This window comes from Alosa pseudoharengus, unplaced genomic scaffold (genome assembly GCF_046254945.1).
Source record: "Alosa pseudoharengus isolate Yale_2024_CS ecotype anadromous, Long Island Sound unplaced genomic scaffold, YU_APseudo_1.1 YU_APseudo_1.1_scf_10, whole genome shotgun sequence".
Lineage (NCBI taxonomy): Eukaryota > Metazoa > Chordata > Actinopteri > Clupeiformes > Clupeidae > Alosa > Alosa pseudoharengus.
In genome coordinates this window covers 28,954,072-28,977,936 of record NW_027468565.1, presented here as the reverse complement: position 1 = coordinate 28,977,936, position 23,865 = coordinate 28,954,072, and the positions used below count along the sequence as shown (strand labels likewise).

At 45.8% G+C, this 23,865-nt stretch overlaps 1 protein-coding gene across 3 annotated transcripts in view; it reads right to left on the bottom strand.

Moving 5' to 3' along the window:
* Positions 1-23,865, bottom strand: part of mical3a (microtubule associated monooxygenase, calponin and LIM domain containing 3a) — an 88,294-nt gene that overhangs the window by 18,167 nt on the left and 46,262 nt on the right. The window contains exons 17-34 of one of the 3 annotated variants that reach the window (XM_076269414.1): positions 21,246-21,350; positions 17,970-18,044; positions 17,152-17,277; positions 16,654-16,752; positions 16,093-16,203; positions 15,744-15,839; positions 14,255-14,350; positions 13,605-13,791; positions 12,256-12,344; positions 11,586-11,670; positions 7,730-7,925; positions 5,951-6,219; positions 4,766-4,855; positions 3,645-3,782; positions 2,766-2,828; positions 782-859; positions 418-531; positions 90-181 (exon numbers count right to left, since the gene is read on the bottom strand). In XM_076269414.1, the coding sequence (XP_076125529.1) occupies positions 90-181; positions 418-531; positions 782-859; positions 2,766-2,828; positions 3,645-3,782; positions 4,766-4,855; positions 5,951-6,219; positions 7,730-7,925; positions 11,586-11,670; positions 12,256-12,344; positions 13,605-13,791; positions 14,255-14,350; positions 15,744-15,839; positions 16,093-16,203; positions 16,654-16,752; positions 17,152-17,277; positions 17,970-18,044; positions 21,246-21,350 (2,109 nt within the window). Of the gene's footprint in view, positions 1-89; positions 182-417; positions 532-781; positions 860-2,765; positions 2,829-3,644; positions 3,783-4,765; positions 4,856-5,950; positions 6,220-7,729; positions 7,926-11,585; positions 11,671-12,255; positions 12,345-13,604; positions 13,792-14,254; positions 14,351-15,743; positions 15,840-16,092; positions 16,204-16,653; positions 16,753-17,151; positions 17,278-17,969; positions 18,045-21,245; positions 21,351-23,865 lie in introns of those variants that run through there. The other 2 variants (XR_012983441.1, XR_012983442.1) reach the window with 2 other exon arrangements.

Genomic DNA, 23,865 nt, shown 5'->3' with positions numbered 1-23,865 from the left:
ACAGAATAATCCATTTTAAAAGCCGGCTGGAAAGAGATCTCCATAAAACAGAACTCAAAGGTCATAAATCAGAGGCCCACTTGACGTACATGTTCCTCCCCTAACTCAGGCTCGGAAGCTTTTGGTATAGGTGAGAGCACAACATCAACAACCAGCTGCTTCGGACTCTCCGATGTTTGACCTATGGAAAAAAAACATGAAGTGATTATTTACATTTCTGATGCTAAGGAGTATCTGACAATGATATAAATTGATATTGGTTGATGTTGTCTAATATGCATCCTAGTATGCTAGGTATGTATAGTATACAATAGTATATCCTGGAATGGCTTTGGACAGGGTCAAGTTAAGCATAAAATCACATAATGCTTACAAGCACACACACACACACACACACACACACACACACACCCTTACCTAGGCTGGAGACTCTTCCCAGGCTCTCTGGTCGCCCAGGCTCCTCGGGCATCTCCTCCTGATCAGGCGTCTGATGCAGACGAGCCTCGGCCTCTGCGTCTGATGGGATATCATCTGCAAAGACACACACGCACTTTCACCTTTACTTACCATTTACACACACACACACACACACACACACACACACACACACACACACACACACACACACACACACACACACACACACACACACACACACACACACACACACACACACACACACACACAAACACACAAACACACAAACACACACACACACACAAAAAACAAGTGCATACACACGCACAAAAACCCCCTGCACATCAGCATAGAAAAAGCTCACCATAATCGCGCTCCGTCCCTGGCTCCATGTTGAGGCTCCCTGCCTCCGCCTCTGGGTCCTCCTCCTCCCCACAAGTCTCTGGGGTCACAGGAAACCAGACAGTGAGAAACTGGAAGCAGGAACTAGGAAGACCCTGACTGACTTTTATCAAACCTCTCAGTAACTAATTAAGTGACTTGATATCAATTTATGAAGGGAATATTATGCAACATGTTTTACATCTACAGTATACCTAAATGGTTATGCACTGCACTGCAAGCTGCACACACATCAATGGTAGAAACTGATTGAACTGAACTGTGTGATATACATAGTATGAGTGATGGCAAAATATTTATGCAGAGCACAAGATACAGTAAGTAGCAAACAACATGTTAGTGAAATGATTGGATTGGAGTGGAATGATGTATTGTTAACACACAAAGAACAGGCAATGAGTTCATGGCAATAGGCAAACAAAAGGAAGCAGACACATAGCATTAGTGGTTAGAGACATGCAGTTATCCATTTTCACACATGGGTCAAATGGACTTGGCTTGGGTTGGCTTGGAGATCAGCACCTGTTAATGAACTCTCTACTCCAACAGACTCGTCCTTACAGCATACCCAACCACCCTCTCCCTACATGTCTCACGTCCAGGAGGGGGAAGCCAAAGGATAGGTGGAGTGGGAGGGCAAGTCCCCCCCCCATCCCCCCAACATGTATGCAAAACATCCCAGTAAACCTGAATAATGTGAGATTGTGCAGACACATGTTTCTCTTACGGTTGAGAAACATCCCCATTCACAGATAATCAAATTTTCATAACGTAAAGGACTTTTAGCAGGAACTGTTAAGAAAGCGCTCATGCAGGCAGGCAGACGCAAGGGGCCAGAAGCTGGCCTGTTATCTTGGAGTGGCCCGCTATCTTATCTCTGATCTTGTCCAGTAAGCTGCCCCTAAGACCAGGCCAGGAGTGCTAACACTGCTGGCCTACTGAGATGGATGTCAAGACTGTGATTACTGTGCCCATTCCGTATTAGCAGGCGCTTTCCGAAGCCACTTATCAATTATATTACATTGTTACATCACTGTTACATTGTCCCCAGAGCAACTCAGGGTTAAGTGCCTTGCTCAAGGGCACAACGGGTGAAGCTGGGAATTGAACCCACAACTTTTCTGGCTCCTGCATGCTAGCCCAGCTCCTTAACCACTATGCTACCGCCACCCATTTCCTTTCCTCCTCTGAAAGCTTGAGCAAGAGCCAGGTCACCATGATGAACTTACAGCAAAGAATTGCATACGTGAGCTCGGAACGCACTACAGAGGACTACCAAAATGAATACAATTCATAGTGAAATTGGGCAAATGCCTGATTAAAAGTTAAGTTCACTGTTGCAGTGACATAGAGTTGCGTGTGTTCATTTAGCTAGATGTTTATTCTAATGTAGGACATTTAAAAACACAGATTTCCTTACATGCTCTTTGTCGAAGTCCCTTTTCATTTCCTGTCAACTAAATAAGTCTGGCATCTGATGCTCATGAACTTTCAGTGCTCTGGTGCTCTGCTATGCTCTGCTATAAGGGCTGATGCGAAGCAGCTTGCCTTGTGAGGCATCATCATGCGTTGTCAGCCTAGCTTGAGTGTGTGTGTGTGTGTGTGTGTGTGTGTGTGTGTGTGTGTGTGTGTGTGTAGTTTAAGAGAGTGTGTGTTGAGTGTCGAGGAACAGAGGCAACCACAGCATTGAAGCTGAAGAATGAAGATTGGGGATGCAGATTTGTCCTGTGGTGCAGGAAGCATGCGTGAGGGAGTGTACGTGAGTGTGTGATTGATTGAGTGTGTGATTGATTGTGTGTGTGTGTGTGTGTGTGTGTGTGTGTGTAGCCAGAAGAAAAGAGCTGATGCAGCATGCTTATACAGTACTGTAGTGTGTAAGTATGAATGCATGAACGTGTATGTGTGTGTGTTTAAGTTGAGAGAGAGTATCCATCGCACTGCTCTACCTCCTGACAGAGAGTCCAACCACGCTCTCACTGCCTCATGACGCGCAGACGTATGGGAGGGGGCTATACATACACGCGCATACACACGCACACACACACGCGCACACACACACACACACACACACACACACACACACACACACACACACACACACACACACACACACACACACACACACACACACACACACACACACACACACACACACACACACACACACACACACACACACACACAGAGTGGACACACAGCCACATGCACATACACAAACATTCAGGCAAAGGCGAAACACAAAAGGGGGAGAGAATGGTGGTGAGAAACTAAATCAGACACACAAAGAAAAAAACAACACATGGATTAAACACATGGATTAAATCAAATCAAACTCAATTAAATCAAATTAAATTAGGAGGGAAATAACATGGAGAGAACAAGACAACAGGCTGGCAGAACCAAGGGGAACATCAGCAGAACAGCAATCCAGTGTTACCCTGGCAACTGTCTCCAGGGTTGCGACCTCTAACCCTGGACCAGCACCAGTGCATCAACAAACAACATCAACAGACATGGCGGACCACAGGACACAATAAGAAGACAGCAAATGATTCAATAAAAATGCAACTTAGAAAAGGTCAAAGGGTAACGAGACACATAACATCACACACATAGAGAGAAACAAAGTGCTGAAATTATTAGAAAGATGAAGGTTGTGTAAGCAAATCCTACAAAAACAATCTCACACAGACACACTTCATTCACAGTCCCAGGGCAACACACTCATGTAACACACACACACACTGTGAGGGAATCCTGCCTGGTCACCATCCTCGCCCTCACACACTCCCCTTCCGCGTGTGGCACACCTGTGGGTGTGTTACCTGTGGGCTGGGAAGGTAGGGAGGAAGTAGAGGGCCCCTCCTGACCACCCTCTAAGGGGGTGGGCGTCCGGCACAGCTCCTGGGAGACAGCCAGAGGGTCCACCGGCTGCAGCGCTTGCTGGAGGCGCAGGTTCCTGGCTGTGGGGTGGAGGAGGTGGTGGAGGTGGTGGTGGAGGAGGGGTGGAGTAGGGAAGGGGCAGTGGATGTTTGTACATGGTTGGGAGGACATGATTTGGTTTTGTGGGGAATTTATGGCAAGGATTTGTGGCATTTTGGATATGTGAGATTTTGAATGATAGTGATTTCAGAGGGTTGGCCATATGTATGTGACATGAAGGACACACACACACAGGAATACAATCGGACACCACAGACAGAACACACAGAGAGATACAGAGAGAGAAAAAGAGAGAGAGAAAGAGAGAAAGAGAGAGAGAAAGAGAGCACAAGAATGAGTACAGAGGAAAAGTCCCAACATCAGAAATGATAACTACGATGGAAGTCTATGTGCCCAGCATGCACAGTCTCACTGCACACCCAGCCAGCAAGAGTCCAGAATGAGAAAGACACCACTGCTTGACTCAGATGAAAATGTTTTTGAACACATGTCCAGAATGAGAAAGACACCACTGCTTGACTCAGATGAAAATGTTTTTTGAACACGTTTTTTGAACACTTTGAACAAGCTGTGCTGGGGTTAGACAAGACTACTTCAAACAGACCATTCAATTATTAGTATTAAAATAAATAATATTAAAAAACAAACAAACATCAAAACATTCATTGCAAAACAAGTTTAAAATATTCAGAAGTAAATCTGGATTCCCTTGTCCATGCACAGTGAACCCCTCTAAATCCCAACAGAATACAATGCATGGAGTCAACCATTAATGTTGCTTCAACTAACGGGAAAAAAAAAATATATATTCAATAAATTGATATTGAAAGAAAAATCACAGTAAGATAAACAAACCAAAGCATCCCAACGCAGCCAAGAGGAACTCAGGGTGTTGGGAACTGAATCTGGACTGGGAGTTATGGTGATGATGTTCTGTAGTTAGTGGGGGGGGGGGGGGGGGGCATGGAGGGGTCACTCAGGTCGCACCCACAGGCAGAGCTACCTTTGAAGGTACAAATATCCTCTTCATCAGCCAATGACTCCAGCCACAGGCCTGACTGCAGCTCTGTCTCCCAGGGGCAATACTCCCCCTCTAACATACCCACCCACCCATCCACACACACACACACACACACACACACACACACACACACACACACACACACACACACACACACACACACACACACACACACACACACACACACACACACAAACGGTTGCACACACAGGTACACAGACAAGGGCGTGAAGACAAAACATAGAAAACAGACCAACAAAACGAGGCAGGGTGACACACAGAAAATGACACTCAATTGCACAGCACGAATACCGCGCACACACACATACACACAAACACACACACATACACATTACACACACAAGGTGGGCAGTAAACAGACAAGAGGGACAGACAAGGAAAAGAAAGGAGAGTGAGAAGAGAATGGTAGGATGATGAAGTCATACATGAGAACACACTGAAACTACAGCAAAGAGACAGCCAGGAAGAAATGAGGAGTTTTTAGACCGTCCCTTAATGAATCACCCCGCTTGGAGATGGCCCCTTAATCAGCTCACCACTACAGAATGGATCCAACTAGACCTGGAGCTGAAACTATTATACCCAGTCAGCCAATGCGGCTATTCTCCCACTCAGAAGTTAATGTGCATTACAGCACAATTTTCATAAGCAAACTGTAATTAAATTAGCACCATAATGACACAGGGTTAATGCCATCCTCCAGATGAAACAGCTTAAGAGCTTAGAGTTCATAAAGGGTAATTGGTAAGAGTATATAAACTGTGTGTGTGTGTGTGTGTGTGTGTGTGTGTGTTCATAAAGTGTAATTGGTAAGGGTATAGAAACTCTGTGTGGGGGGTGGGGGGTTGGGGGGGATCTCTGGGGTTCAGGACTGCATCAAGTGGAGGAGACAGAAGAAAGGAAGGATGAGAGACAGATGATGAAGACACAGACTGGGGTGTCCATTTATGGGTCAGTGAATTCACCCTTTGTCCAGCTTAGCGCAGAAACACATAAGGATATAGCCACAGACTTTTATTCCATTCTGCAGGACTAACACTGCTGTGCCGAGAGATGACCACTGGAGGATGTCCGGACAAACTGCTGCAAGAACAAAACACAAACAGAACTCTTCCTGCCAGAGGGGAAACGTAAAAGTTGTTTTACCGTCGCTGGACTCGTCATCTTCCTCATCCTCCTCTTCCTCATCCTCGTCCTCGTCCTCCCCTCCCTCCATGTCGTCCTCCATCTCTCCATCCTCCTGGACGTGGATTCGGGGCCCCAGGCCGTTCGGCGTTCCCTCGGCGTCGCTGTCGCCCTTCAGCTTGGCGTGAATCTCCACGGCCTCCTTCCAGGGGACCCCTCCCAGGTCAGACGGCCCCGGCTGACGCTCTTCCTCCTCCTCGTCTTCATCCTCCATGTCCGACTCGGAGCTGCTGCAGAGCCCACATAAAAGACTTCAGTATCGATATGACATCACCTGTGACATCACCTTAAAGGAGAATTCCGGTGTGATATTGACCTAAAGTGTATTGAAACATGATACCGAGTGTGAACGTATGTCTCATAGCCCATCTCGGCTTGTCCCCTGCACTCCAAAATCTGGCGCTAGTTAGCCGATGCTACCAACAGCTTTTTCAATGGTGGTGCTTCGGCATCAGGCTAGCCATGCAAATAAATCACTGTTTTACACCATTTACGAGGCTCAATGTATCTCCGCACTTCATTGGTAGACTTCAGAGGGCCCTGACATTTAAAACGAGACATTGAGAACTTTGAAAAAGCACTGTTTACTTACAAGACCATTTATACAGACAGTATCTTCACGAAGTTTAGCGTTTGCAGCCATCTTGAATTTAGTCACGATAAGTCGAGCGACGAGTAAGAATGAACAGGTATGATAAGGGATCAGATTCCAAAAATAATTCAGTGGAAATGCATGGATTCAGTTGCTTCCAGTAGCAGCAACTGGAATCCATGCATTTTTACGGAATTATTTTTGGAATCTGATCCCTTATCAGACCTGTTTGTTCGTACTCGTCGCTCGACTTATCGTGACTTAATTCAAGATGGTGTCGAAAAGTAAAATTCCTTAAGGTACTGTCTGTATAAATTGTCTTGTAAATAAACTACCAGTGCTTTTTCAAAGTTCTCCATGTCTCGTTTAAAATGTCAAGGCCCTCGGAAGTCTACCAATGAAGTATGGAGCTACTTTGAGCCTCGTAAATGGTGTAAAACAGTGATTTATTTGCATGGCTAGGCCGATGCCCGAGGCACCACAACGAAACACTGTGTTGGTAGCATTGGCTAACTAGCACCAGATTTCTGAGTGCAGGGGACAAGCCGAGGTGAGCTATGAGACATACATTCACACTCGGTATCATGTTTCAACACACTTTAGGTCAAAATCACACCGGAATTCTCCTTTAACCATTATTGTATTACCCGAGATTGTAGGCACACTGTGCATCATGATAACACACATTTCACACTGCGTATCACACAACAGTGCCAAGTAGCTCTCTGCCCGTTTGCCATTATTAAATTCAGCAATGTGCCAGTTTTAGCAGCAGTAGTTCCTCTGTTAAGGCTGTGTGCGCATGCTGCATGTGACGAGGATTGCGTCATCAACACGCATGTAGGGGGTTTTGTGTGCTTGGCAACAATTGGGACCACGCGTCAATGAAGCACATCTTCGATGCGCGCAAATTTGCACAGAGCATACCACTTGCTTTACACAGTTTAAAGGTAACGTCTGTGAGTTCTCCTCCATACAAACATAAAACCTTCCAGCCAATCAACATGTTGCTTCAGGAGCATGGGTGGAATAGGGTGCCATTTGATTTGCCAGAGCAGAAAGGCCACCTGCAGATTCACCAGAATCGCAAACTCTACCTTAAATCTTTAATTAGTCAATATTTTGATAAATGTGTGTGAGTGTCTGACCTGGACCCCTCCTCCACGTCTGTGGCTTTGTCCAGCACGCTGCTGAGGTTGTGCTCGGCCAGTGTCTCCTCGGGGACCTCCTCGAGCTCCTCCTCGCGCTGCAGCGACAGCCGGTAGTTCTCCAGCTCGATGCGCTCCGGGGTGCCCCTCAGACGCTTGGCCATGCTGGGCTCCCCGACCCCGTTCATCTCCGGCACTGTGGGGACGGGGGAACACGAGGAGGGAGAGAAGGGGAGCAGGGAGAGCAGGAAAAAGACAGAAACAGGGAAAAAGAGAGATAGAGAGAGAGAGGAAGAGAGAGACAGAGAGAGAGAGAGAGAGAGAGAAAGAGAAACAGAGAGAGTGGGAGAGAAAGAGGGAGAGGGAGAGAGAGAGAGAGAGAGAGAGAGAGGAGATGGAGGGAGAACCAGAGACAGAGGACACAGAACACTCAGCCTAAGAACACGCCATGTAGATGTAACAGTGAACACAACAAAAAAGAATGGCGACTGTCAAATTGTGTGAATCTGAACTGAATCAACTTTGTCTATAATACTCATGACATCCATAAAAACCACAACAGAATCATATTGTAGGTCCTGTCCTGTCGATGCCCCAAGGGGTCAGTCTATGTACATCCACACCAACATGGATTCCTTCAAAGAAAAGATGTCTGAATGCAGTTGCCGTGCAAACTCCAAAACTAGGAACAGGCCTAATACTAACAAATAGAGCATCAGTTTTAACGCCGCCAAAATCTACAGAAAATGCCTTCCACACGCTGTATTAAGCCGTGAGCTGGGATCTGAAGAGACAGTGAATCCCTAGTGCAGGTAACACAGACAAGCACACAGATTGTGATGTCTCTTTGTGATTTATTTAGGCATACACGTATCCTACACTTATTCACAGATAAAGTGAATATATTAGCCTTACATTCATGTTGACACATTATATACATAACAGGACAGTCATAGGTACCTTGCCTTTTTCCCATCCTAAGAAGCAACTCTGATCATAAATCTGACTGGAAACGCAATTTAAGAATTTCATCAATTTAATTTAAATCGTGTGAATTAGTTTTGGATTAAAAAGGCAGCGATGTGAGCTTGAACATGACAGGAAATAAATCAAACCAAATCAAATCAGTCAATGCACAAATGATTATCAGATTAGATCAATAGCGGAAACTATTTGTCATTCCACTTTTAACCGCCACTATTTCAGAGTGCCATGCACGTTAACTCTGAAATAGAACAACTAAACTAACCCAGACCACTGTCCCTGTCCCTACCTATTATCATCTAAAGTCATCGCACAATTATTGCACTTAAAAGTCATATAATTAAAGCATTGCGTTCCACAAGGCTTCCGTAAGCTATGGTGGGTGAAGGGGGAATGAATGGCCAATACTATGCATGTGAACATGATCCCACTGGTGGAAAAACTTTTAGCTTCAGCAGTGTCTGGGATGCCAGGCCAATGTAAGGGAATGGGGAATGGGTAAGTGGCAAGTTGCAAAATTGTACATGGTATGATTTAGAAAATAGCCCACAGCTAGGGAATAGTCTCCAAGAGCCAAGACATTTAAGTAGTAATGACCAACATAATATCTAAAATCTGAAAATAAGCTTGCATACCCAAGAAATAGACTGAATGGTCTATAATATACTGTCATCTACACATGTATTATATATATACATACTGTCATGTACACACAAGACTCAGCAATCACCAGATCATGTGCATAAATGTTTATGTGACTGACTATCTCTGTCCCTCCTGTTAATAGTGAACTGGTCTTTTTGAAGAGCGGGAAGATGACCGGAATATGACCACTCCCAAACTGATCTGAACACACGTCTGTTTTTTTATATGCTAAACTACACCACATGACATCGCTATGACACTATCACTATCTTGCATATCTTGGCTTATCATACCATTCTATTATGAGAAGGCTTTTTACACAACTCGGGTAAAAAATATTTAGTTAAATTAGTTAGTTACCATAGGTTACCTCAATGAATGTATCATCTTAATTTACTTTTAATTCAGTTAATTTCATGTGATCTTAGGTTTAAAAGTTTTAAGTTAAGCAGAGCAAGATGTCACAACATGGAATTGTAACTAGACTATTAGATACCACAGAGTAGGCCTACACTTTTGATCAAAGGGACCCTCTAAGTCATCTACTGTACATTCCATCCATATGAATAAAATAATTCTAATAAACCATTACAGTATGTTTGTAGTCCCACTATGTTCTAAGTCACAAACACAACCCTACTCTTAAAAGAACACGGAAACGTTTTGTTCAATCAGCTTATTTGCTGTCTATCCCAAAGTTAGATGAGAGAATATATACCCTTTTCCTCTCTGTGTGTGCAATAACCCAGTCTGACAATGTTAGCCTAGCTTAGCATAATTCACCAGAAGTGTGTTACACCAGTTAGTCTATAGCTATCCTAAAGGGATCTTAATCATATTTAAATCTTAATCATATTCTTAAACAGCTTATTTTAGGACAGTCCTGCATCCTCTCCTTGCTATTCATTTCTTTGACACGAGAGCGTGAGAAATGGCAACACAGATAGTGGCGGACTCCAGAACGCGTCCGGCCCAGACGCAGCACAGAGCTGGGCCAGATGCGCTCTGTGGCCAGCTACTATCTGGGAAAGTTCTTAAGTGTTAGTAAGCAGAGAAAAGGGGGGAAAAAGAGCAGCCACCCATCCTATATTAAAAAAAATACAGGCTATTGATTGGACGGTGCAACTAATTTAGAACCAATCACAAGCACCAATTCAAGCACTATGGTGATCAAGCTGCTCTGACAGGAAGGGGGAAAGGTAAAGCTTACAGAGGAATCTGCCAATCACAAGCACTCTTAGAGTGCAATCTACCAATCACAGGCACTCACACAGGGTAATCGATCAATCACAGGCAGTCTAACAGGCACTACTGAACAGGCACTCGGCTACAGAGGTGCACTCAGGTCAAAAGAAAACACAAAATGTGAAAGAGAAAAGGTTTACAGGCAAGAGCTAGAAGAGAAACAGATGAAATCTCAAAGAGGGCAGAGAGGGTCAAAGAAGGCAATACAGGCAATAACACAATGCAAACCAGAAACTAGAAACTGACCACCAAACCAGTCAGGCAATAAACTGAGCCACTGGCACCTGGAGTACTAAATGAGGCTAGCCTCACACTACAGAGATCACTGACTTTATTTGACTGTCCACAGTTTGGATCGACCATGAAAATCATGCTAAAGAATTGAGAATTAAACATTGCGACTGTCAAAACAGAAACACTGCTGTGCTTGTGACACTTAATTTCAGGAAATGAATCGGCATAAAAGAAGTATTCCTGTTTTTTGCCTGTCTGATTTCATTTCAAAGCCAGAAGAGGGGAACACACTAAATAAAAAGATGCATCAGACCACCCATAACACAACACACAACATACAGTCCACATTCATGTCCAGGGTCTGAAGAGGGGATTAGTGAAGGACGGACAAAAAGCAAAAAAACAGGAAGTATCTACAGAGCACACACCTAAGGAAAGGAGAGCAAACCAGAGAACGTGTACACACAGCGTCTAGCTGCTAAAGTGTCTCACAGGGGGACAAGAGTTGGGGTTGGGGGTCAAGGGGTCAAGGGTCATCCATGCTGGAGGAGCTCGAACAGCAGGTTTAGGGTGAAATAGGTGAAGAAGAAGGCGCAGTAAGTGAACAGGAAGGAGAGGTCTAGGGGCAGTGGTAGCGGTGGCGCCACCTGGTGGTAGGCGGCGGTGGCGGCGTGCCGCAGCGAGCGAAGGGAGTCCCCCACGCCGCGGCACAACCCCAACGCCGCCCCGAGAGATGAGAGAGGGCTACCTGAGGGACGCCGCTCCGCGGGGGCCAACAAAGATGGTGGGCGGCCGCTCGAGTCCACCGTGACCGGGTCCGTGGCCTGGGCTTCCTGAGAGAGGGGTGGGGATGCAGAATTGTGTCTTAGTGCACGTAATACACACACACACACACAAACACACACACACATATATATATATATATATATACAAATAAAAACACATGTACAGATAAAAACACACATACATAAACATACACAAACACGCACATACAGATAGACATACAGTACACACACACACACACACACACACACACGTACAGATAAACATAAACACCCACACACACACACACCCACACAGTAACAGTCCCTCTGTGCATCTTGCTCTCTTCTCCACCTGTGTGTATCTCTATCCACATACTGAACTGAATCACCAGCACAAAACACATACAGTTTACATGCAAATAACAATCACAAACGCATCACTTAGACTTCACTCACGATCACAATGTCACTGACTATAACTTAGATGTAATTTTTTTGAATGATTGAAACATTATTATTTAATTATTAAAAGTGCAACTTTAACCTAAAAAATACAACTTCAGTGGTCACTAGTGTATAAATGTGTACATGTGTATTGTGTGTGTGTGTGTGTGTGTGTGTGCGTGTAGAGTTGAGTGGAGGGGAGGCGGTTACCTTGGTGGAGATTGAAGCAGGAGCAGGTCTCTTCTTCTGGCCTTGGCCGGACGCGCGGTAGCAGTAATGCGGTTTGCAGTAAAACTTCCCTGGAGAAACACACACACACACACACATTCATACAGTGCACACACAGACCCGCCCGTCTGAACTACACACAGTGCTAACAGCCCACCATCCCAAGGCCAGCCTGGCAGAGAATGTCCAGTGTGTCACACGTCTGTTATATAAGTGCGGAATTCCTACCCACCCTCTCCCTCTCTCTATCCATCTCTCTCTCACTCACACTCACACACACACACACACACACACACACACACACACACACACACACACACACACACACACACACACACACACACACACACACACACACACACACACACACACACACACACACACACACTGACTATCTATCTTTCTTTCTATCTCTCTCTCTCTCTCTCTCTCTCTCTCTCACTCATCTTCTCATTCTTTTCTTTCCCCAAGCCCCTCCCCCTCTCTTTTCCTCACTTCCAACTCTCTCTCCTTTTTCACGTCTCCATAGATCCCTCTCTCCCCCCCTGGCTTGATTGTACTGTTCTTGTGGTGGGGACATAAAAGCGACAGAGCTGCGCTACAATATGCTTCTGTCCCATCACACAAAGACACAGTCACCACTGCAGCCCGGAGCACAACGGACCCAGAGCAGAGCACAACCCGTGATGATAACCGACCACCAAACACACATCAAAACACATTCAAATGATGTACTGTAGGGGCATAATGATCTCATCTAATTACACCTAGTCCTGCTCTAGCTTACTACTACTTGTGACACATTATCAATGTCACAGGAATTGATATGAACTCTCTGTCAGATAGTCAAATAATGTGACCCTTATCAATTGTATTACAACTAAAGTTTTTATTTGGCTTTACGTATGTGGGGGGCAATGTTCGACTGATATTGGGGGGTCATGGATTGAAACAACTCAGGCTGGTAGAATTACCTGAGGTCATTTGAACAAAACCCATATGGATAGTGGGGTTTGTAGTCTCATACCTTTCTCCACATCGAATGCGTAGGAGGAGAGGTGGAGGAAAAGAACTAATGCATTGTGGGGTTTGTAGTCTCATACCTTTCTCCACATCAAATGCGTAGGAGGAGAGACAGAGGGACAGAACTAATGCATTGTGGGGTTTGTAGTCTCATACCTTTCTCCACATCGAATGCGTAGGAGGAGAGACAGAGGGACAGAACTAATGCATTGTGGGGTTTGTAGTCTCATACCTTTCTCCACATCAAATGCGTAGGAGGAGAGACAGAGGGACAGAACTAATGCATTGTGGGGTTTGTAGTCTCATACCTTTCTCCACATCGAATGCATAGGAGGAGAGGCGGAGGGTGGTGCCACAGTAGTCGCAGGAGAAGCAGCTACGGTGGAAGAACTTGCCCTCAGCGCTCAGGCGCTCCATCACATACACTCGCCGCTGGCAGAAGTAACACACGTCACTGCCGCCGATGTTCTGAGGGAACTCCTTCCTCAAGGAACCCTGCGAGGACAGAGGATTGTACAACAACGATGAGAAATCCATAATATTTCAAGTTAAGAGCTTTGACGCTCAGGTTAGACATACTAGCCAAGATTCAGGAAACTCCAAGCCATTCCCTGGTAACACCAATTTCAGTGACACACTTCAGAAGTCCTTCATTTAGGAAAGCTCACTCATAGAGCAAAATGTTATTATAGTTCTGTGTAAGAACAGCACACATCCCAAAACTGTTTATTGATTAATCAGAACAACACACAACACATTGCAAAAGTCTACCATGTTAAGCACATTATGCAAACACAGAGACAAGTACTAATTGAATGACAGAAGTTAGTGAAATGATACATTAGTTGGGGGTGGAGTGGGGAGCAAAACACCTTAGAGACACCTGAACTCAGTCAGGTCTACATGCTGTACACTTGGTCAAACACTTGGTCTACACTAACACAGAACTGTTTCTTACCAAATCCCTCCTTTCAACAAGGAAGCCTGGGTCATCTGGATTGGCTATCTGCTCAGCCAAAGAGCTCGACCCCCCTGTGTACATCTTAACATAGCGCTACCGGTGGTGTGGAGGGCAAAGGTGAGAGAGAACGAGTGAGAGGAAATGACAGTGAAGGAACAAAGAGAAGAGAGACAGTAGGCCCGTTCGACTTCATGCAGCACTGCACAGATATGGCTGAACGTGATGCATGCTGGCCCTAACAACGCATGTTGTTCGCTTTGGGCAAAAGTCCGGCATGTGTCACATTCAAACAGATCTGCGCAGCGCTGCATGAAGTCGAATGGGCCTATTAATTCTACAAAAAAAAAACAGGAAGTGACATCGCTACAGATAAAGAACTACAACTATAAATGTACAGCTGAGAAAGAAGAGTAAGAATATTGTTGCTCTATGTAAGATAGTGATGCTCATATAGGAGTGAGTGTGATGGTGATGGTGAAACAGTGAGCATGATTGAATGTTTTGAAGATGTGTGTGTGTGTGTGTGTGTGTATTTTGTCTGATCAAACCTTGAGGGTGAAACAGCCGTAACAGTGGCCTGTTTGCGGCAATGAGAGCGCAGCGACTGAGGTCGTACTAAGACAGAGATCTGCACGTTTGGTTAATCGAGTGTGTGTGGGAGGACACAGGACCCAGTGGATTAACAGACAGACACACACACAGCGGCCGCGGCCCCCACAGCAACTCCCATTCACGCAACAGCCCAGCCAGAGGGCCATAGGGCATGTGCAAGAACACCATAAGAACCTTCCTGTCACATGCAGCAAACTGAATCAAACACACAAGCAAACACACACAACAAGCCAAAACACCACATCTATCATGTTTATTACAATGTGCTTCCCCCAGAGGACACACTATAAGATATGACTGCCCTCCACTGTCAGTGCGCACACAAACCCCATTGTTAGTGCTGGCAGCAGATCCACTACTACTCTGGACATAGTAAATGAAGTGCTATGGGTGCATTTTGTTTTTTGAAGTATTGACCTCAGTGGCTCGTTTTGTGTGCTGCGGGCCATGGGGATGTAGGTCAGAGTGGCACTGTGGTCACATGAAGACCATCAGACACACCCGTTAAGAGCCTCTGCACACCCCAGAGGTGTAGTATGGCAGAATAAAAAAAGGAAATAATAAATGGCCCTTTCTCCAGGGCTGGACCTGACAAAGTTAAGAGTTTGGGATTTTTTTAACGATTCTGGTCAGAAAATAGGTCACATTACTTGGACATGGATCCGTTGCAACTGCAGAGCAAGGTTAGGCATTTTAGACTGCTCCATTGGGCTTGGCTGAACAGACCTAGTGTATGCTTTATGCATGCCTCTAGCTTTGCAATGGAAATGTCATTAAGACATCAGTTGTTTTGGAACACACACACATACACACACACACACACACACACACACACACACACAGTTGCATGCCAGGCCTCAGGTGCAGCTGCTACCTGGCTACGAGAGGAGGGCGAAGGATGAGGCTTGTCTGTTCTCTGCTCACGTGACCGGTACCACTGCTCAGTAAACAACCGAGACACCTTCCTCGTCTTTACACACATACACACACACACAGAAAACAAAGAAAACCAACAAAGAAAATAAAGATTTAACTTGCTCTAAGAAGCTAAATTTTAATATGAAACAGAACACAACACACATATAGTTGTGTCCCAGAGAATATTGTGGAACCCCTATTGAAAGCTCAACACTGGAAATTCCGCAAGCTGCCATCGCCTCCCGTAGGAGAGCGCTGAGAGGGCAGCCATGACAGAGGATGGGTGGGGCACAGGACGGGGTCACCTTTGGCTTGGGGGGTGTGTCTTTGAAGCGAGCGGCCAATCGTTCGGCTCTCTCCTGGATGCTGGGGATGTGGAGGGGGAGCTGGTCGTCGGACCGTAGCACCTCCCTCTCCTGCAGACAAGGGCATCATGGGAAATTTCAAACCGGACTCTCAAAAACACGGGGCATGCTCGACTCTCGAGACAGGCAAGACAATAACAAGACTCAGAGTAAAACAACAAGAGTCAGAGCTCTGTGTTAGAATTCCAATCAACGCCACGCCGGTGAGAACAAAAGTTAATCACACACTGCACTCCTCAGCAAGTTTGTTAGACAAGACATTTGTCTCTTTCATTGCTCCCTGTAGGGAAACACTTATTGGCAACACAACACAACACAACACTGGTGCGTAGTGTCTTTCATCCGACTCCAAACAAGCTAACAGTCTCTCTGCTCCGTGCAGAGGCAATCACACAGACATGCATCCATGTGCATTGTTTGAAGGTGGACACTCGTTGCACTCAGGTGCAGGCTGGAGAACCAGGCTGGACGTGCCTTGCTCAGGTGAGGAGGATGGGATACCTGAGGAGGGGTTTGGGGGCAGGGCGGAGGGTCTTCCTCCCCAAAGGCATGGGTCCGTAGCCACTGCTCGATAAAGAAGCGTGAAGGCTTTTTCATCGGCTTCAACAGAGACACACATGGAGAGAGACAGTGAATCTCAAGAGAGGAAAACAACAACAAATAATAGCCAGAAAAATACCCAGAGGTTACGTGTGTTTGGAAGTCATTTCAACTGGACCGTTTCGATCAATAACAGTGTGCATCTGATGTGGAGTGTCCCAAACATCACAAGCCCAGACTCTACAGGTCTGCCCTTCCATGACACACGGAGACATAATAGCACACGTACACTACAGAAGCTACTGGCTTCAGAAGAAGTCCATGTACAGTACAGGTAGCTACTGGCTGACCGCTGTGCCAAACGGGTGTGTTGCATTGTGGAGATAATGAGGGTTGGTGAGCAGCAGTGCGCTACACAGCATGGCTGTCGTGGCCGAACACGACACCCCTACCCCTCACCTTGGGGGGGCTTTGGGGCTGGGGCCCGTCGCTGAAGTGGGAGGCCAGCATGTCGGTCCTCTCCTGGATGCTGAGGACATGCAGCCCCTCCTGCTGGTCATACAGCTCCATGGCATCATCTGCCTCCTGCACAAATTAGTCACGGTCAACCACAGGCCGACCATGGAGGACACCAGGCAGCTAGCAGCCTGAAGCTTTGGCTTGGTAGCCTGGTCTATGCAACGCAGACTGTATGAATGAATGTAATACTACCCTAACCGCAATGTTGTGAGTATGGAACATTGGCAAACAAGCCCAGAGCAAACCTTTGCCTCACAGTGCTAAACCCAAGCCCAGAGCAAAACACAATCAGAGGCAAAACAAACCAACCACACACTGTCAACCGACAGTTAGGAGAGGCATGCAAATTAGGTACCATGCTCATACCAATAAATGAATATAGTTAATAATAATATATACATCAATAAATTAGTCACCATCATCAACAAAGTGATAACTATAATTATCTATCTTTCCAGAGCCTCTCTAATGTTCTAAGCTCCAAAGCTCTGAAACCCATAGTATATTACAAAGTGACACACACCAGACCAAGATGTGTACATTACCACACCATGCTATGTGTGGTCACCTGCGGTCACATATCTGAAAACAAGCTAAATCTAAGAGGTTAAGTGTTCTGCTGTCATAAACACACACACACACACACACACACACACACACACACACACACACACACACACACAAGAAGACACACTTGTGTGGTCAGCGGTCACGGACACACACGGTTGCCCAGGTCATGCGCACACACACTCGGTTACCCTGAGTGAGAGAGGAGGGAAACACTGTTCCTCCTCAGTGTCCAGCTCCATTGACTCTTCCTCTTCTCCTCTTTGCTGAGGACACAGCCACAAAACAGACAAATACTGACAGTACGTACAGTATAGATACATATATGAATGTATGCCCATGCCCAATGCCCAAACCAGATTTATACACGCAGATACATGCTCAGCAATGTAGCCTACAGACATCAGGACCAAAGTGGTCTCCACTAAAACAAACTACACACACACACACAGATTTGTCCATCTGAGATGGAATCCTGTCTCATCTTACAACCCCATTTATCAACTCTGTAATTCCATTCTTTAACAAATGACTAAACCTTGTCATTACCATGTGTGGGAGCGACGAGCGGAGGCAGTACCGACTGAAACAACATGGAGGCCAATCCATTTCTACAGCAATAGACTGGTCTCCTCTCCCTGTTTGTCCTCACTTCTGCCAGCAGAGGGCAGCAGAATCCCACAGCCTATCTGTGTGTGTCCACCCACAATGAGTCAATCCACACACACCACCCAAACAAACATGCAGATCTGTGTACTTTAAGAGTTTCTAAAGTTAAACGTGTCTACTGATGACGGGTCTGAGGTCTTTGGAATTAAAACCAGAGGTTCTAGGCACAGTAGGAACTCATAGGCATGAAGTTTAAAAGAAAAAGCTATAAGAGGGAGGACAAATGGTTAGTTTGTAATAGAGTACAAAGGACTGATGGTGAGTAGGAACAACGGAATAAAAGGAAAACAAAAAAAGTGGGGGGAAAATGAGAAACCTCTAAAAGGGATGACGTCATTGAGAATTTCATGTTTCACTCTGTCCTCTACAGAGAATGTAAGAACTGCCTTAAAGGTCGCCTGTGTGTGAAAGAGGTAGGGAAGAGACCCAAGAGAATATGTGTGTGTGTGTGTGTGTGTGTGTGTGTGTGTGTGTGTGTGTGTGTGTGTGTGTGTGTGTGTGTGTGTGTGTGTGTGTGTGTGTGTGTGTGTTGTGTTTTGGCACAGAGTATCACCTGTGTGTGCAGAGAGAGTGGAGATGAGGAGGGTGAAATGGAGGAGGGAGGAGAGGGGAGCTTAATAATTTTCTTGGGGCAGCTTCTCAAGACTTCACCGCTTCTGGCCTTCAGAGACACGAGAGGACACACACACACAATGATTTACTCTCCACACACACACAAACACACACACACAGATGTATGCTCTCTCACACCCTGAACGTGCACGCACACACACACACACACACACACACAGACCAATACATTTATGCTCTCTCTCGCCCACAGACACACACACACACAAGTTAAGAGCATCATAAACATCTTGTATTGCTCTAGCAGATCTGCTTCCAAACTATGAACTCAACTTCCCTCTAACTACTCAAGAGAGCTGACCATTGCAGCTAGAATCAGGTTTCCCACATGGCTAGACTAAATGATTACACCAACGCTAATGCTTCAAAACGGTCAACAAAAAAGCTAAAGCTAGCACATTCATCTCTTCTAAGACACAAACACTAAGCCCACCCAGGGAGTTGTGTCCCCAAAACAAGGCACGCACTGCGGCTACGCATGAGCTACACAGACAAGACATGCTCTACACAACCAAACATGAAGCAGGGGGGGGTGGGGGTGGGGTAGAAATACACTAGGAACTGAGGGGGAGCTGGGGGTTAGTTCCACAAACTTAAAACGGAGAGCGTGAGTTAGCCCTCATCCTGCCCTGCCCCCTGCAGGAAAAATAAACACTGCACTGCTTTTCTAGTGGCAGCGGGGACCGGAATACAAGCACATTGACCTCGGGCCCATCGCACTAGACAGAGGTGAGATGCATATATCAGTATATCAGCCTTTTTGAAAAGCTTTGGCTTTCCAACAACACTTCATGCCAGGAATATAAGTGTGTGGGGATGTTTATTCTGTGTGAAACTCATACCAGTTATTCATCTTGGTGGTTTTAAATCTCCACAAAGTAGAGAGTGACAAATCAGAGAAAGGGGCATACTAGTTTGCATCTTGCACTTGTTTGAATTGAAGTACATTCTTATCAAGTGCTTTTTTTGTCCTATTTCTCCTTCCACCTTGTGAAGTTACAGTAACTGCTTCAGTCAATTTAGGGTAAAGTTCACAGCCATGACATCACAGATGTTTGTCACTGTTCCTCAACCCTCAACCCCTAAAGATGTGAGATGCTTCTAACAGCGAACAAGACAAAGAGGGCTGTCTGCCTTCAAATGAATACTGGAAATGTTGGAACAGCATCATGAGGTTGATATTAAACTGGCAAGAGACAGCTTGGAACTAGCAGGGTGTCTGGCATCATCATGGAAGGTTGTGACAGGACTAGTCAGCATGGTGCTGCTGCCATAAAGCTGGAGCCAGTGGGTTGGCTGCAGGGATACTGCTTTAGCAAAGGGTTGGTTGAACACGTCGACACCTGGTCAGCCAGATCAGCACTGAATCTGGACAGATTCTAGCACAGATCTGCATCTAAGAGTAGAGCTGAAACAGTGTCAGAGTTAAGAGTCAGTGACATGCAGTGACTATCATGGTACCAGGATAGCTCAGGCAGGCTTGGTCTAGGCCTAGTCTAGCTCACGGGTCTAGGCCTAGTAGGCAGGGGTCATGTGGGATGGGTGTGGACAGTGGCTGGCCGGCTAGCCAGCCACACGCGGGGCAGGGACGCGGGCAGGTGGGCATACCTGCTCCCCTCTGTTAGGCAGAGTCTGGCACTTGACTCTCTCCTTATAGCGGATACTCATCTGCTCCTGGAGAGGGGTACGCCTCTGGGGGGAGCACAGGGGGAAGAAGAGGACGTCATGCCGACCACAGCCTGACTGCACCCTGACTCACCATCACACACGCACGCACACGCACACACACACACGCACGCACGCACGCACACAAGCAAGCACACGCACACGCACACGCACACGCACACACGCTCACAAATTCACTCACAAACTCACCTTCTGACCTTTTGTACAAACATATAAGATGGGCTTTTAACTCAAATGCAAAAAAAAATACGAGAAAAAGTGCCAAAACAACTAACTCTAGTTTAAGCATTAGTATTGAAGCAATACTATTCCACAAGAGACATTATTAAAGACCTAAAGGCATAAAGCATCTACAGGCCTTTTGTTTATGAGAAAGTCCATCACTCTGTGAGTGGGGTCCTGGAGAAGAGGAGAGCGGTGAGGTTAGTGTGGAAGGATGGGGGGTGGGGGGGTCAGGCGGGTTACGGGGGTCCACCCTTTACCTGTCTCCATGCAGGGACGGGGGCCATGCGAACTGGCTCTTTCGGGGGAGGAGAGGGAGGCGGGGAGGGGGACAGCAAGTCGACCAGATTGGGTAGCGAGTCCCCCTGTTAGCACCACAGACCAGGATTGACAGGCAAGGTGGCCAATGAGACGCCAGGACACAGCCAGCCAGAGCCACACATCAGCATGCATGATGGCGGGAGGACAGAGAGAGAGAGAGACAGAGAGAGAGAAAGAGAGAGAAAGAGAGAGATAGAGAGAGAGGAGACACAACAAAAAACATATGAGAAAAAAAAAACATGCAAGGAAAACTTGTAAATGCAAAAATAACAGCATGCATCAACCAAGTGGGAAATCCATACAGCAATATAGATTTTCCTCTTAGATAAAATAAACAATAATAAGTCATGCAAAAGACAGAGCAAAGGGAGGAGTATTAAGGGTCAGACATCATAATGCACGCTTGCAAACAGAGCAGGATTCAGCAGAGGATCCAATCTAATGCAGCACTGCACAAACATCAGAGACAAGGTCATGTGTGGGATATGATAGAGTCAGGCAGGCACTATGTGTCTTCCCTGCACAATCTATTGCAAAATAGGCCACACACACACACACACACACAGACACACACAGACACACACACACACACTAAAAAGTCCTGGCAGCCATCCTAAACATGCTCAGCATATGGGGCAGAGATATGACTTTGACAGAGTTAGTCTCGCATAAACAGCTGTTAAATCCTAAGCTTTGGTCACTCTGAGGCTAAATACCCAATGTCTATGAGCAGGACACACAAACACAAGCAGATCATCATCACATGGATACATACACACATTCCCTCTCTTTCCCTCACTCACACTCACACACAGCCGCAGGTTATTCCAGAAATAATCCTTCATCCATCCACCAGCCCCATAGACCCCCCCCCCCCCCCCCCCCCCCCCAAGACACACACACACCACTCATCCCCCACCCCCCCAACACACACACACACCTCAGCTGTTAGCGCCACTTGCCCTATCTGCCTGTGCTCGTCGCAAACCAGCTTCTGCTGTCGACTCCAATTCCCATACTCCCCCTCCCCCTGGCCTGGTTCCATCTGACAACCATTTATTGAGCACAGGCCTTTATCCAAAGAGACAGAAGATGGCAGAATAAGGAAATAGTGAAATATTTCATCAGCAGGTGCATTGCGTTCTCTGGGAATCATGCCCAATCATGTCTTGCCCCCACTTCCCTCAGGAAGATGCCCTCCAGACAGAGTGACTGATGTTGTCAGGTATAACGTCTCCGACTGCATTGCTTTTAACTGCCCGCCAACACATGCCAACTCCTACAGTGCACCACACACACACACACACACACACACACACAGACACACACACACACACAGAACACAACATCATGCATGTTGTAAGGACTGGAGTGAAGTGGGGACTGCGCTGAAACAGATAAGGCTGGGGTCTGTCAACAACAACAAAGTGTGGCAGGGACTAAGAGCTTTGACATGCTTTGACATGCTTTGCAGACTGCTTCACACACTACAGTCAACTAATTTTGGCTATGTTCATTTCTCTCAAAGACAGTCGCATAGTCATGCATATCCTCACATTCATTTCTTCACACACATTGTAAGACTATAGTATAGAACTAGTGGATATGACGTCAATCATCTGATTTAACTACTCTTGTGATGGACACAGAATGAATCTGCAGGACCACAGACCATATTATAAAAATCTATGCATTCTTTTACACAAGCTTACGTCACAGACCACTTGGAGGTGCAAACAATATCAGAGATTTGGTTGATTTGACCATCAGTTAACTTCTAAACAGACTTACTTTGGGTTAACAATAGCAATAGATCATAGGAGTGATTAACGTCCAAAAATTTAGAATGGAGTAACTCAACATTAGGCACCTTTGATATGTTTAGTGTTCTAAAGACGTCAAATAGCTTGTTATAGTTAACATAATTATAGCTAAGGAGCCAGAAATGAACACACATGGATAGCTATAAAAACTGTGCTTTCATTATACAACTAAACATGACAAAATACTTGTATAAACCTTGAGCCAGCTGCTTTCTATGTGATCTCAATGGCGATGCAGCTTTTGTTTGCACCTCCAACAACATGGCATACCTGTTACGCCCACAAATAACGACAAATATCCACAAATGCCCATAGAGTATGTTTGTGTGAAATAGTATTAATATTGTAGACTGTTTCAGTCTGTTCCTGAAGGGTTTCTGGTTGAAACATTCAAAACCAACACAGATACTCTGAAATGAAAATGAATCGGACAATAGTGTGATGCTCTACTAAATGTTGACTCTAAAACTTGTTTTTTACATCTTAGTTTGTCTCTAAGTTACCTTTAGCTCAATGTTGTTTTCTGAGCCATCGGAAATGCCTTAGAGACACACCTATTTGGTTATGCAGTTGAATGTTGAATGAATACTATTAGTATGTGTGTGTGAATGGTGCTGCCTAATAGATAGATAGCAACTTCCCATAGGGAAACTCAATAATCTACATGTAATGGGTTGTTGAGGCACAGCATAGCATCAGATATGACTTCAGTCCCAACCAGCATGTCTGAGGTCCA